Raw genomic sequence first — 16981 nt, forward strand, 5'->3', positions numbered from 1 at the left:
AAAAAGTAAACACCAACTTACTAGAAACTCTTGATATTTTAAGATGGGATGTGTGACAAAGTAAATATTTAACTATGTGTAATGGGGTAATTTAAAGTATGGATGCAACCATATCTGTAAAATCAGTATTTAAATGGGCCAAGTATTCTTAGAGAAGATCTAAAATAAGATTCAGCTTACAATAAAGGCTGATTCTATCAGTAATTATGGGGTAGAGTTTTCATATTCTAATGCTTAACAGTTGCATACCTAGGAAAAGCACTGATTGATATAAAATGGATTTTGAAAAATAACTTACAAAATGACATTTGTGGCATTGATAACTTTTCGGCTAGTAAGACAAGCAAAATTTAAAGGGAATTGTAGACGGGCTAGATGCCTGTGATTAATAAGAACCTGGTATTTGAATTGACATGAGTTGAATAAAGGAGGAAATCTTCATGCTCCACATTCTTCCTTGACCTTTAAGAATGAACTCATGAAAAACAAGGACTGTGTACATTTGTAAAAGATGAATTTTCCACAAACACTCTAAGTCACTTTTAACATCTTGCTAGAATAAGGTCAAGTTGATCTCCTTATTTAAATTTAAACTCCTTAAAATTGAAGGTTTTATTAATTTTTATATAACCCAATTAAAAAATTAATGTACCAATGAGTACTACATAAATATAATTATTTAATTTAAGAATAAAATAATCACTGAGTACAGTTTTCTTATTAGGAGGAAATTTGGATCCAGATGTTAGAGGACTTTTTAAAGTCATTCAAGGTAGGTAAAGTGATAACTGCAGATTTTGGCAATGATGACAATGATGACAAGAATAACTCCCAATAATCTCAATGAAGAAAGCTTTCAATTTTACATTTTAATGCCTGCCACTATCATGCAGAACTTGGTGGGGCTAGTGACAATAACTAGACTATAATTACCTTTATTCTCCAGTGAAATAAGACGGTATGTTGGAAAGCCATGTACTTGGGAGGCTTGAACTCAAGTCATGCAGAGGTAAACCCTACTTCAAAGGATTGTTGTGAGGTTTAATGGGCCAAAAATATATGTAAAAACTCGTATAAAGTGCTGGGCAAAGAGTAAAAACTAAATTGATGTTAATGACTTTCCTTAACCATCCTATAGATATCCTGTAGACATCCTATAGACATCCTGTAGACAACTACAGAAATGAATAGTTATCTGATCATCATTTCCATACATAATTTCTCCCCAGAGAATATTTACCTTAGTTTTACATTCTTGGACTTTGTGATGATTTCCATTATGAAGAGTTGCTGGAGTGGTATACAACTCTTTTTCTGATCTACTGATTTTCACTTCATTAAGGATCTCACCTCCATAGTCTCCCAAATGGTATCTTGAAAAGGAAACAAAATATTAGAAAATGTTCCATAGTTTAACGATAAAAACATTAAAGTAAAAACATGACATTTCAATTAACTAACAAAATAGAACTAACAATAAGATTCTTTTTTAAAAAGAAAACTTAGAGAAACAAAGGATCTCATATTGGGGTTCAATAAAAATGCAACAAACCAAAAAACAAACACAAAAATACCTAAAGTACACGTGATTAATTTCTCATACACTCTGCATTATCAAAGAACCAGGAAAAGTTTAGAATGCTTATTTTAAGAATCACATAAAATTTTGCTCAGTTTAGTCCACTTATTTACACAAGAAAATATATCAGAGAACACATTTCCAAAAGAGCAGAACCAAAAAATTTTGTCTCCCTAGTTAGAAAATAAAATCAAACATTCATTTCCAATAAATTTTAATAGAAACTTGAACATAGAGAACAAAATGATCTCTAGATTCTTTTCTAAATAAAATTCAATTATTCTGCCAAAAATTAAGCTTATTAGAGAATCAGTTTTTTATACACCAAAATCCCTCATATCGGCAATTCAAATTGCCAAGAACTTAGTTAAAAAAACAAACAACTAGTAGCTACAAGTCTTTAAAAAAAAAAAAAAGGAAATTTGGTAAGAATTACCAAAAAGCTTAGTACCCCTTCTCCATTTTTTTGTTAACACTTTGCCCATCATTTGGCTAAAGGTGTAACAGTCCCAATATTACCTTTTTTCCACAACTTCTAAGGTTAAGTGCAATAATTCTCGTTTTGTTTTCTCTCTTCTCTTAATCATTTCCAAAATTGTTATGGCTCTACTAAACTCTCGTCTCAGTTTCAACATCTTTTCATAAGAGGCTTCATCATTCTTACGATTCTATTAAAAGTAACAATTTTAGAAGAATAATTAACCCAATTATCCACATTTCTAGATTCATTCAACAAAATCTTATCAGATCCAAATTTATCTTATAAAAGCAAATGTTTAAAAATGTTAAATGTAAAAATATTTAAAAATCATCCAAAGAACAACTATATAAGACAACCCAATTATTTAACTCTGAAAATATAAGCAATTATTGTGTAATAGACATTCAGGGGAAAAATGCTGGTGGCCACTGAAAATACTGAATGGCATAGAAGCAATAATTCCAATAATAAAACTTCAAAACACATCCACCTGAAACAAAAAAGAGTTTTATCAAAAAAATACAGATCATTCATATTGTAGCAAGGTATTTTTCAATGACAGAAATAGTTCTGCCAATATAAACATGAGCAATGCTCAACAATCAAAGCTTAACTTCAGAAACTCAGATAATTCAAGGTATGAAGAATATGCATCTCAAGAAATGGTATTATCATGTTTCAACATAGTAACACAGTAGAAAAGGGATTTAGCAAAAGTTCATAACTGTAGAATATTGTTAATTAGTTGTTAACTATTGTTAACATCAAATATAAGATGTTAAATTTAATTACAAAATGAAAGCCTTGTTTAATAACTACAGAAGGTTCAGCTATAATTAGCATCATCTGTTTGCATATAAAGTTACTATTCATGTAAACTATTTTGTTAAATCAAATATTCAGAGTATTTACTTTATATAGGGCGTGGAACTGTTAAAACAGACCACTACCCCTCTTTAATCTCTGTGTCCAGACACTTACGCAATCACTTCATCTTTGAGTTAGTAATTTAATATGAATGACATTAGAAAGAACTTAAAGAAAGAGTGCCCGAGGTTTCAAAACAGAATTATAAAAGAGAAAATAAGAATTGAAAGAAACTCGAAGTTTTACTTTTTCTTTTGTGTATAGTTTCTTGCATTTAGAAAATAACCATCATGTATTGTGCACATGTATGAATATGCAATAAGGAATCCCATTAATTGTATAATGCTCCAATAAATTTTTAAAGAAATAAAGTTTGCATTCAAGGAAATGCAAAAAAAAAAAAAAAGAAAGAAAGAAAAGAACAATCATAAAACTGGATCAATAATTTCTTCCAATATAGTGAATTAAAAATTAACATTATCAACAGCAAATATTAAAGTGCCTACTCTGTGCAGGGTATAGCAAATGCCCTCTACCCTGGTTTTTAACTAATGACAAACGTACAGAATCCAAAAGTGAATCATTGTGTAAGGCTACATGCCACTGGCAACTGAATAAAATTCAAAAGTGCACTAGAACCTTTAAAGACTGCCCTCCTTTTCAAAAAGTATTCTTGGATTCTAGGCTTACTCATTTCCTGTTCTCTTCAGGCCCAAATACCTACCCTTCCTAACTTTTCCTTTCCCCAGTCCTGTACTTTTTACTCCTTAAAAACAAAGAACTTTTATTTTGAAATGATACAACACGTAATTCCCATATATCTTCATTCAGATTATCCAAGTTAATGTTTTACCTTTGATTTATGTGGACATATATAAACATATACATATATAATTGGTAGTGTATTTGAAATTTTCAAGAAAAGTTGAACATAATGCCCCCATTTGTATGTTTTTTTCTCAAAACAAAGATATACACATATATCATTGCAGCATAAATATCAAGAACTGGGAATTAACTATAAAAATCTTAATTCCAAGGCTTTATTCATATTTGTCCCAGTATTGTCCTTTACAGCAGTAAGTATAGCTGCTATACTTGTTATAGTATATCTCTAAGGACTCAGGGGTTACTCTAAGGGTTACAATTCGTTGCTAATTATATCGATGCTCAAACTTTCCCAGCTCTGATCAGTACAGTCCCCCTTCAACCTGACTCCTGTGTCCTTTTGATGGGGCTCCAACATTCTTCAATCACATTTTTATTTTCTGGTACAGCAGCACATTTCTTTCAGGCTTATCTTTTTATTTTCCCAGCGCCAGACATGGAATCAACCAATTTTCATAAGGAGCCCTGGTTCCTTTCAATGGAGTTCAGTATTAAAAATCATGTCCTATGCATGCTAGGTACACCCATTTTTGTACTGGGTATCACTGCTTCTATAGTCTCTCAGTGAACAGACCTAGGAAATAAATGTACAAATATATGTATGTACATACCTAACCAAATACATATCTGTTTCTAGTTTTATCAATATTAAAAATCATGAATTCATAATGACATCTTTTCTATTCTCTCAAATTGGCCCTTTTCTCTGTATTTGAATGCTTAATCCCTTCTCACAACTGTCTCTTCTTTGGGCCAACTCTTTTCTCCCTATTCTAGTTAATAGTTCTGTACCTACTGTCAAATCTCCAGGGAAGTGATTCTCAAACTACTGTATTTCAGAATTAACTACAGATCTTTTTATAACCAGCGATGATTCACAGATGATTGTTTTGAGGCCCGAACTGGGAACCACTTCAGGGCCATGGAGAGGGAGGAGAGAAGGCATAGGCACTAAAAGTTATAGTTGTGCAGTTAAACATATTAAATGTATATGCTGATTCAGGACTTATCAGTACTTTAACACATGCTAGTTCCTTAAGACTATCTCATTAAAAATGACTATGTACTCCTGAATTAAATATTAGTTTACTGAATTAAAATTAAAATTAGCCAAAAAATATTTCAGTAGTTTTTTTGTATCAACTATATAAGTGCTTTGAAGTTCATGAAATAAGTACAGAGCCTTGGTTAGCAGTATTCATTCACTGCATATCCCAATGCCTGCCCACCATCTGAACAGGTAGAGCATATGCATTATTTATTAAGTGCTTTCCTCACTTTTTCATTCTGAAACACATAAACATTTTCAACTAGTAACACTGCAGGACAGAGTAATAGTCTTTGGACCTATGAGTAAAAACAGAGAAATAAAAAGCAAAGAACACTAAAAAGAAAATGTACCACTCTTCAGAGGAATATGAAAATAAAAACAAAACAAAACAAACAATAAGAAAACAAGAGAAAGGGTAGGATTTAGAGTAAGGAGAAATTTGTAATCACACAACAGTTGAGTGCCTAAGCATAAGAAACAGCTACCAGTAATTTTCAATATACAATAATTAGAAAGAATAAACCATATTTTAATCTTTAAAATGCTATTTAAATACCAATAAATATTGCTAATTAAAAATATTTCATCTTCACTCACTAAAAGAAGTCCAACAATACATTTTCCTCAAAAGACACTGCTAACAGTTCATGGTTTACAAAGCATCTAAATCAATTATATTGTTTTAAAAAGCAACTGGTAGTTCAGATAAACCTTTCCTTCCTTGCATCCAATAGTCCACATTTGTAGTTTTATGAACTTATCAAATTTTATTCTTTTCTAAGCAAAGTGTAACGTCTTCATAAATATCTTAGATTCCCTTACTAGAATGCCAAATTGGAAACAGCCTGGGTTAGCAAATGTCATCTATGCTTGGGAAATTCATTCTGTGATGTTTAAGAAAATCAAACCCATAAGAAAGAGTTATGAAAGTTCTGGTAACTAACCAGTAGGAGAATTTCTCCTAAAATATATCATCTCTGGCAGCTGTTATGCTTCACAGCTGTTAGGTTAACAGCTGACAAAGACAAGCTTTCAATGTTAGGAGTAACAAGAATCTACAGAAAATGCCCTGCCTCCAATTATAATTCTTCATGGTTTTACATTTACATGTTCCCAATTCTTTGTGATGTTAGAGAATGTATTACCAGGTAGTATTTACTGTTAAGTTATAAGAAATGTAAATTATAAGAAATATAAGTTATAAGAAATGTGTTGTTCTGTATTATATCAGTCCAAAGTGTGAGATCCTATTTTTCTTACTTAGAATTTTGGCTCACACTGCTACTGAAAGCTAGATGGGACAAGTCCATCAATTTGAAATCTAACACAACTGTCAACTAAGAAAAGGAGAAAAAGATCCCACTGCTGCCAGGATTGGTTTGAAAATGAACATTTCCCTACTTCCCATGACCCCATAGTAGCTAGAGGCACCAAAGTTCATTTTTACTTGTAAGAACTAGAATATCGTTTTTAAAGGAATTGTAAGCTCCTAAGTGACCAACAAGGAAAAGCAGTATTACTTCAAATTCTCAACTTCCCAAACAGAACAGATAAATGACAGAATGCAAAATTCACCGAAGAACTCAAAATTTGTAAGATACATAAGGACACAAAATTCTTCATATTACTTCAACTACAAGCCTAAAATACTATCACCTTATGAAAGGTGTAGGTAGTACATAAACACCAAAAAGCAAATGGTCAATAGATGAGATAAAGGGTAGGATTTCTAACATAAAGTTTATCAATGTTATTAGCTTTCATGTTCAAATTACTCAAATTTATTCAAATTATTAGGAAAAAAAGTTACTGGTCTTAAATTATTACTGATCTACATTCAATCAAATATAATCTGCACATTACCTTTCGAGTTTGCATTTTCTCTGTTCTCCTCCGAAAGGCAACATAAGGGTCATTGTTGGTAGAGCCATCTCTTTTCTCTTGTTTTATCTGAGGAATGAGGGATGGCCCCCTGCAGTTTTTACGTTTTCTCACCCAGTAGTCATATACAGCTTTAATAAGATAATCATCTTCGTTTAGCAGCAGTTTTGCTTCTTGAAGTGTTACAAGCTAAATGAAAAACAAGACATTACCAACTACAATGTTTGAAAAAAAAATCAAAATTGAACTACAGTTATCAGAAAAACATGTGATCCATTCTAACAGTTATGATCAGATAATATGATGGTAAAGACATGATTCAATTCAACCTAACAAAGGTCTCAACAGTTAGAGGAGATTTATTTAAAAATTAATTATTTTGTCGAGAGGTAGAAGTTCCACAATTTAAGAAAAATGTATAAGTAATAGTTAGGAAGACTATACTGAATTTATGCCTTAGGTAAGTCTTGGCCTAGAAGACACCTGGGGTCTTTCAAAATTTTGATAATCTATGATTCTACATATTTTAAGGTCTACTAGTTTTCAAGCCTACTAAGTAGCTTCTATTTGGTTCTCAATAGCAACCAGAAGATACAGAAGGTTTCATTTTACATAATGTCAAAACAACAAATATTATTATAATATGCCTATTTTGGAACTGAATAAAGGAAAAACAGCATATTTCTGTAAATTTCAGCATTATGCAATGAACCAGTATTTCCATACATTACCTTTAAAGGGATGCCTTTCTACTGTTGAAGTTCTCTGAAACTGTACTATATACCCCAAAATCTACAAGGGTAGGAGTAGATTAAGAATTGGGCTTTATGTAGGATTTCTTTGCATCCCTGAGGACTGAACCAAGGGCCTCATGCATGCTAGGTAGGCGAGTGCTCTACCACCAGCCCAGAGTTGAGCTTTCTGGATCTATTCTACCTCAAACTGAGCATCAACAGCATCACTAGAAGCTCTCCTGTGCTCTGAAGGGCCAGGGAAACATCCTGCATGTGTTTCAGTTGTTTGGTCATTATGCTTCTGATAAATCTTGCCACTAATCAGAGAACAGTAATGAGCTTCTTATGTAACAGTATTACCAAACTAACACTACTTCCTATGCTTCTGCATGGCATGGTGGGATTAAAATATCTGCTCAGTTTTCCTTCACTAGTGGTCCTTGCTCCAGCTTGCAGTGTCTTTTGTTAAGTACCCTCCTTACATCACAACTAGTAAGAATTTAATATATAGTTTGCAGTTAAACATCCTACTATTTCTGTCCAGCGTTAACTGTATTTTCTCAGTTAATTGCTGGTTTTATGCTGTTATACAGCAACTTTTTATTTTGTGGGAAAATCTAGTTTTAAACATTCTGTAAAATTTATCTTTAGCTATGCTAAGATAACCTGCTAGTATCACTGCATCTCTATCATGACAACAACATTAATTCGACTGGGTTAAGAACCAGTTGCAGATAAAAATTACCAAAAAAAAAAAATAAAAATAATAATAATAATAAGTTCTGTCACTTAACATGCTTACTTTAACCACTAGAAAGTCGTAGAAACCATCTAACTGGCAAAAAGAATCTAAAGTAAATTTAATATTTCTAAAGTAGTCTGATGTTGATTATTTAGCAAGGCGTGGATATGGGGTGATAACACTATCCTACTTTTTTGGGCTTTTCTTCTAAACTGTACTAGCTTCATGAAAACAAGGACTATTTATTTTGCTAACAGATAAAACCCCTGAATTGCCTAGCAATTTCAATGCACACATTTTTAATACACAAATTAATAAACCACAGGTGAAAACTGGTGTTTTCTAATTTATAAAATGGTGAATTAAGAAAAAGTAGAATTAATAATCAATAAGTATTAATTTATAGGTTATGGAAAAACTAAGGAAAAAGCTTTAAGGTAAATCCACTACCTAAAGAAACTTATAATATGGCAATAATGGTAGGATAAGATCAAATTAATCAATAAGACAACATAAGAACTTTGGAACTCAGTGCAATAAGCTACAAGGTGGGAGAGAGAGAACAACCAGGAGTGCATGCATTTCTTTTCAGTATTAGAAAATGACTGCTTTTCTACCATTTTACTTCTTTCAAAATTGATGGCTTATTATTTGTGCAATAGCCTAAACAGTACTACCAAGCACAAAAGTAAAGTAACTATAAGGATTTACATTAAATTTAAAAAGGGTTCAATAATCACTTTTCACATTATGTTCTTAAGAATGAATGACTGCAGTCCAAAATTGACAAAATGAAGTTGTGATGTGACTTTAAAAGTTAATACTGGATATATTCAAATGACATTAATGCAGTGCAATGAAATTATCATCTGAGGAGAAAACATCACATTCAATGAAATAAATATATATATTTTTTTATATATTTTGAATATTCAAGGAGAAATTCCTTTACCAAAGTTCCAGAAAATGGAAACGTGTTCAACAACAAAAATTTGGTAGAATTATAGTCTTCCTGTCTTTGGGAAAGAACTCAAACATAAATCATGCCCTATTTTTTTTACAGGCACATATGCCCAAATCAAAAAAAGGGAAACACCTGTTTAAATTCTAAGACAAATGCCACAAATAATCCTTTTCCTGCCAGGTGCGGTGATGCACACCCGTAATACCAGCAATTCAAGAGACTGAGATAGGAGGCTTGCAAATTCTTGGCCAGTCTCAGAAACTTAGTGAGACCCCGTCTTAAAATAAAAAATAAAAAGGGCTCGGGATATAGCTCAGTGGAAAGTGCCTCTGGGTTAAATACCCAGTACCAAAAATAAAAATAAAAATTAAAAAAATTTAAAAATCCTTTTCTTTTTCATAGAGAAGGGACATTAATCCATTAAAATTCATTATTATTTCACTTATCACCAGGCTTGAGATGACTACTTTAGAAGGATCTATTTATTAATTCATTTTTTCCTTCAAAGGTTCCATTGTAGTTTTCTGATTCTTAATACTGCCAACCCATGGAAACAAAGAGATCATGGAATAATGAAATCATAATGATAAGATGGTTAGGATAAAGTTTCTCCAATTCTATGAATAATATTCAAAGATATAAGAAATTTCCAAGAGTTCTTTTAGTCTTCCATTTAGGAGAAAACTTTTTCCTAACTGAATGTTGATAGATTGCTGACATGCTGAAATCAACCTCTGCAGTCACAGGAATGACCCTCTGATATTTTCATAATACAAATTTTAAAACAAGTCTGGATAAGACAATAACATTTAAATGAGCTGAAATGAAAAATATAAACCTTAAATTCAAATTATTTTTCAAATCAGACTAGACTTTCATTAAATCTACATAGCACAATTATAACATACATGTACACACATACTACAATTTAATATGTAAGTTTTAAAACTGAATTATGTGGCAGGATCCATTGTGACTGCTTCAAAAGATGTAGACCAAATTTCATTTTTAAAATATAAATATTTGCTGGGTGTAGTGGCTCAGGCCTGTAACCCAGCAGCTGAGAGGCTGAGGAAGGAGGATCTAAGTACAAGGCCAGCGTCAGGAACTTAGGGAGACCCCAGACAACTCAGCAAGGCTCTGTCTCAAAATAAAACACAAAAGGGGCTGGAATGTGGTTCAGTGGTTAAGCGCTCCTGGGTTCAATCCCTGGTCCCCCAAAACAACAACAATGCCCCAAAATATAAATAATTGAAAACTGTAGTAAAGAACAAGTCCCTTTAAAGACACTATATTCCAAATTAAAACAAACAAAGAAACACACACACACACACAACAAGAGAGACCCTCTCCCATATAAAAAAGCACACACATTCTTAACAGTACACAAAAAACATATTTTCTTAACTGCCACACTGGGTATATCTGCTTGGGGTCTGCCTAAAAGCAAGCTTAATTAATAATGCAATCTCAAGTAAACACTTAAGATGCTGTATGATTTTTTTTTTAAAAACTGCTTGATTATTATATCGAATCTTGGATATCTTTACTTTAACCTTTGTAAGTACAGTGAAAGTTGGAAACATATCAGCCAAGGTTTCTAATTGTAATCAAGAGAAAGAAATCTATTGGTAAGATACTAAATATTTCAACATCTTTGGAAGTGTTGGGAAATCAGGTTTAGAATCTGCAGTACCTAAAATTAAAGCCATGGGACTGATCTAATGGTGAAATCCACTGCTGGTTTTGCATAAACAGTATGGGGATTTACTAGAACAGCTGCTCCTGCTGCCTTGGTAATGCCAATCTCTTAACCACTATCAGAGACTTCTCTATTGTCCTTGCTTTTTTGTAATAGAGGCTCTAAATTCAAATTCAGTGATTTTAATTGGCAAAGCCCAGGTCATGTAATAGTACCCTCAACACAAGGCAACAGTGCCTTGGATGCAAAAAGGATCAGGAAAGAGCATTCAGCATTTCTACCTTGTTTTGTTTTCGTTCTTTGAAACAAAGTCTCACCAAATTGCCTGGGCTAGCCTTGAACTTAAGGATCCTCTGGTCTCACCCTCCTTAGGATCTGGGATTCAGGCATGAATCACTGTGCCTAGCTCCTGTACCTTCAGTTCCTATGGGCTAGAGAGCAGAAATCTGCTTTGCACCAAGATTCATCACACCGAGAATTCTCCAAATGCAGAATAAAGTCCTAGGCTGCAAAAAGCAGTGTAAAGGAGTATTTAACTCAATGGCAAAAACAAAACAAAAAGATCAACACATCTAACTACTCATAATGCTTTAGGAGTGAGTCTTTCTGGGAAAAATCCATCCAGAACTCCAGTTTCCCTTCTACTTCCAGTCTCCATGAATATGACACCAAGAAACAGGGCTGCTACAGGCTTACTCCAAGAAGTATAGTAGAAGTTAGTATAAAATTCCTCTTTTGGTTTGTGAAGGTGGAGCTTATCAAATGACTTCAAATATTTAGTAAAATGATCATCTTGGGATGTAAATTCCTTGTTTACTAAGACCACGTATTAGAAAGGTAGGTTCTGAGCTGGAACAGTAGCACACATCCTTAATTCTTAGCTACTCACAAGGCTGAGGAAAGATTGCAAATTTGAGGCCAGCCTTGGCAACTCAGCAAGACCCTGTCTCAAAATAAATAAATTTTAAAAGGCTGGGGATGTGACTCAGTGGTAAAGTGTCCCTGGGTTTAATCCCCAATGTAGAAAACAGGGTGAAAAAAAAAATAAAGGAAAAAGAAAAGTAGGACTTGGCTTTCTAGGCAGAGGGAACAATAAAGCAGCATGGTACATTAGGTATCAGTGAAAAGCTCAGTGTGCCTAGAGTCAGGTGGAATATGGACTTTATAGATAGTGGAAACCATTACAGGTTTTGTTTGTTTTTTTGAAAGGAGGCTAGTCTTTAATAAAATAGCTGGTGGCAGAATTGCAGTGGTCCAGGTAAGATATAATAAAAATGGAGGAAATGGATCGAAAAGTTGATAATTGAAGTGCAAGGTTGGTCAACTGAACAGAAGATGATGATGCCATTAAGAAAGAGAAAGTAAACCTGAGGGAAGGGTAGGTGGTGTTGGGAATGTGAATTTGAAATATTTGCTAAGGTTGAAAGTTTCCAAGAGTCAAATCTTGGGAACCAGCAACAAGCTATTGGTAGCTTAAGAATAAAAACTGAAGACAGATACCAAAGGAAATAGCAACATATAACATAGAGAGGGGCAATCGAAGAGGAGATTGAAAAAAAAAAAAAAAAAACAGGAAAATGAGGTGGTCAACTATAGGGATCATAATTAGAATACAGGTTGAAAAAGGCTCCTAGATGCAAGTAGGAGGCCTTTAGTATCCTTAAAGAGTGCAATTCAGGGCTGGGGATGTGGCTCAAGTGGTAGCGTGCTCGCCTAGCATGCGTGAGGCACTGGGTTCGATTCTCAGCACCACATAAAAACAAAATAAGATATATTGTGTCTACCTAAAACTTAAAAAAAAAAAAAAAATTTTTTTTTTAAAAAGAGTGCAATTCAGTAAACTGAAATGGCTTGTGATATGAGTGAAAGGTAAACAAAGGAAAAACCAAATGTGGCTAATCCAAAAATGAGAATAAGTGAAAGATTCTTTTGGAAATAGAGATCCTTGGGCACATTACTGGGTATAGACAAAGACTGAAGAAATGAGAGAAGAGAAAATTAAGAGTTGGAAAAGGGTTAGGATTATGCCTCTATAAGAGGATAAATGTGGTATGCAAGTAGAAGGGAAGGAAAATTATGGAACTCGTGGTTGGTGGTCTTCTTAATTGGTGTTAGCAGAGCATTCTGTTTTGGGGAGGGGGGATGGAAGATAGAGAGTAAAGACTAAGTCTTTCTATGGGAATGTGTAATAAATAAAGGGTAGTAGAAAATGCCTGAAAAATAGGGCTTTCCATAGTTTAGAAAGGTGATAGCAAGGGTTTATAAATCAAGGGTTTTAGAAAGAAACCTTTTAAAAGTGTCCATTTGTTGAACAATGTTTTGGTAAGAAAATATTTTATGAGAGAATGACATTTAAAGGGGCTTGTAGTTTTAAAAAAGTAATTGTTTTATTTAGAAATTATTTCAAATACCCTTTAGACCTAGGCTCATTTATTGTTAGCTTTGTTTTTGTTTTGCCCTCAGTACTGGGGATTAAACTCAGGGGTGTCCTACCACTGAGCTACATTCGCAGCCCCACCCTGTTTTTTTGAAACAGGGTCTTGCTAAATTGCCTAGGTGGGCATCAGACTTGTGATCCTCCTCCCTCAGTCTCCTGAGCTGCTGAGATTACCGAGGTACTCCATTATTCCTGATCACTGTGAGCTTTTATATCCATTTGTGTGTGCATACTTGCTCCTTCCTGTGCTCTTTTCCATAAACAGAGCATTTTTTTCCTGATACATTTCCCTAAATACTAAAGTATGTACTTAAGGATAGAGATATTCTTTTATAATCACAATGATCAACTTTAATAAGTTTAACGTTGATAATTTTATCTATTTTTATCTACCATTCATTTGCCAATTTTGTTAAATGGACTCATTTTTAATATTAAAAAGAATCTGATAACTATTTAAATTTAGGGATTGAAGGAAAGGGATTAAAAAATCCAGATGATTAGGAGTTTAGGGGGTCATTGGCAAGATAATATAGGACTATCTAGGATAAGACAGTAAATTCAGTTTTGGAAAGGTTTAACTTGAGAGGTCTGTGAACCATCCAGATGGAGATAACCATCAGACAGCATCAAAAGAGGGGGAAAAAATCCCAGAGCTTGAAAAGGAGGTCAAGGACAAGGGTACATGGATTATTCTATCGACAAAAATACTCAGGGATGATTTTATGCCAAAACTCAAATAATAATAACAATAAGAACAAAATTTCAAACTTCAATGTTTAAAGGACTTAAATGAAAAGGAGTCAGCAAGCAAAAAAGTATGGTCATGAGAAATAAGATATCTAACTATTTAAGTTTAAATTATACATAAAACCATCCAGTGCTTTTCCTGTCTTTAAAAAAAATAAGAAAACAAGGGACTAAATCATTAAAAAAAACAAACAGAGGCAAAACCAAAAAGAAAGGTGTAGTTCAAGATAAAGGTGGGCCCAACAGTAGAGCATTTAGCTTGGTATGCTTACAAGCACTGCAAAACAAAAAAACATATATATAAAACTTGTGAGATATTTAGATGGAGACTGAACCCAATCATAAAATCTGGCAACAGGAATTTTCAATAATGACTTCAATGAAATAGTCTCTCAGAATGATGGAGGTAGAAGGTTTGCCTCAGTCTGTCTTTGATGTCTTTCTCTACCAACCTAATAAATATTAGTTTAACTATAAACTTGATTCCTTGCCCTGGGATCTGGTACTAGGGCCAGCCCCGCAAAAAAGGAAAAAATGTGATTAATGAATTCTTATAGCAGGATTTTGGAATGAAGACTAGACAGCTCATTGGTGTCTTTAATTCTTGGTTCTAATAACAGGACCGTTCCTCTGACAAAACTTTCACCTTTATTTCCCACTGCCTGAAACAAATGCTTCACGCTTTGCACCTACCTAGATGTTCAAGGCCTAGAAACCTGTAACAAAGAAGACTAAAATAAAATGGTGCTGATTATATATTCAGTTAACTGTACTGTTTACATTTTTTTGTTTATCCTGCCCCAACTTAGATAATAAGCTCTATAAAGGCAGGTTTTTTGTCATCTTCCTATTCAATGTTATCACTTGTCTTGTTCACCTAGGCACTAAGAAAGCAAATTATAGAACAGAAAGCTGAAGGCTTTTGATGATACAATCTCAGCCATCATGAATAATTTCTGAGCAATTATGAGTAATTTCTGAGCAAATAACAGAAATACCAAAAGGCTGCTGTGGCCTAATCTGCTAGGAAAATTCCCATCTAGAACAACCAGAAACTATCATTTGATGGCAGTGACCAAATCCCAGGAAAACTATGACCACTAATTATAAGTATCAATTTGTTAATTTTAAAAAAGTTCCCAATTAAAAAAAAAAAACAAGTTATATTACCTCAAAAATCAGCTGAATTTTACAAAATTAATTTTCTAAGTGTACTTCTTTTAATAGTACAATGGATATTACTTTCCATCAAAATAGGGATCTGGGGGGAAGCCTATCAGAAAGGCTAAATATGCAGCCAATTAATTTTCCAATGGAAAAGTTTGGAAAATGCTTCTGAAGAGTTGATAACTCCTTAAGGATTTAAAGACCTTAAGTTGTAGAACAAGGAGAATTGATAAGTAAGCTGATGAAAAGTTCTTATACTCTATTGTAAAAAGTTTATTTGAAACTCCATTGTATCCATAACTTCTTAATTAACAATTAGCATATCAATATACCACACAGGTACACCAAAGATTATTTTTAAAAAGTTTATTTTAAAACTCTTAATTACAATATCAATAATACATGCTTATCATAGTAAATTTAGAAAACAAAAATAGAATAAACATTAAAAATCACCAATATTTTCAAACATAGTTGGCATTTAGTTGTACTTTCTTACTTTTTTTCCTTAAATGTACAAATATAAATGCTTTTAAATAAACCTCAGTGTTTTCCACATAGACAATTTATATCCTGTTTTTGAAATATAGTATTATATTATGGAACCATTTCCTACAGCTTAGTCACCTTTCAAAAATCATGATTGTTAATGGCAGTATTATGTATTTTATTCTAGAGTCAACTAAAAATTCATTCTTAACTTCCTGTTCAAAAATCTGTCACATCTTTTTCTTTTTTTGAAGTGCTAGGGACTGAACCCAGGTCCTTGTGGCAGTCAAGTGCTCCACCATTGAGCTATATCCTCAGCCCTCTGATTACATTTGAGAATGATTCCCAAAAATGGCAAAGGGTGTAAACATTTTAAGGTTCCTGACACGTGCTGCGAGGTTGTTTTCTAGACAGACAATATCACTTTAAATTCCCTGTGCCACATATGGAACATCTCAGTAATGAAAATTCTCTATTACTTTGTGAATAATTTTTCCTAATTTAAATACTTAAGTAATATACAAGTAATTAAAACTAAAATCTATTTAATGAAATACCTTAATGAATACCTTAATATAAATCTGAGCAATTGAACAAGATTTGATGCTTGCCTTAGAGACACAACCAAGCAAATTCAGTTGCTAAAGCATCAAAAATACTCTCTTATTAGAAAGATCAAGAAGATACTATGACATTGTAAGAGAATATTTTTTATCCATACAGGAAAAAGCTAGAACACTACTCTTAAATGTTCCTATTCAAGAAAATTATGCTTAAATATTTTGTCCAAGGAATATTGTAAATAAAAATTCTAGGATGCCCAGGAAAGAGATTCAAGAGACAATGAAATTCAAAACACTCAGATTTAAAGAAAATGTAAAATAAAGGTGCTAACTGAAATATATGAAAGAAAGAGACATTTTTACATGGTACAGTACCTGATTAGAACTGGCTTTTTCAAGTCTGTCAATCATAATTTCAAATTGCAAAGGCTTAATTTCCATTTTTCTGTTAAGTCTATTTAATAAGGTCTCATCTTCTGAATCCATATCATAATCTGGTTGCTCGTTGTCTAGATTAAAAGCTAGAAAAGAAAAAAAAATATTATTCAAACTCAGGAGAAATAATGAAGTTATATGGTATTTTTATCACATTTGACCACAGATTACTCCTAAATTTATATGTATTGACCAAAGAGTTTGTGAGCAGATATCTAAAAATCCGTTTCAGAAGCTAACTGCACAGTGGA

General features: G+C 32.9%; 1 protein-coding gene across 1 annotated transcript in view; it reads right to left on the reverse strand.

The window, feature by feature from the left end:
• Epc2 (enhancer of polycomb homolog 2) overlaps positions 1-16981 on the reverse strand; it is a 136666-nt gene that overhangs the window by 21632 nt on the left and 98053 nt on the right. The window contains exons 3-6 of the mRNA XM_027937980.2: positions 16671-16816; positions 6730-6936; positions 2099-2247; positions 1241-1373 (exon numbers count right to left, since the gene is read on the reverse strand). Of these exons, the coding sequence (XP_027793781.1) occupies positions 1241-1373; positions 2099-2247; positions 6730-6936; positions 16671-16816 (635 nt within the window). The remainder of the gene's footprint in view (positions 1-1240; positions 1374-2098; positions 2248-6729; positions 6937-16670; positions 16817-16981) is intronic.

Source organism: Marmota flaviventris, chromosome 11 (assembly GCF_047511675.1).
Source record: "Marmota flaviventris isolate mMarFla1 chromosome 11, mMarFla1.hap1, whole genome shotgun sequence".
Classification (NCBI taxonomy): Eukaryota; Metazoa; Chordata; class Mammalia; order Rodentia; family Sciuridae; genus Marmota; species Marmota flaviventris.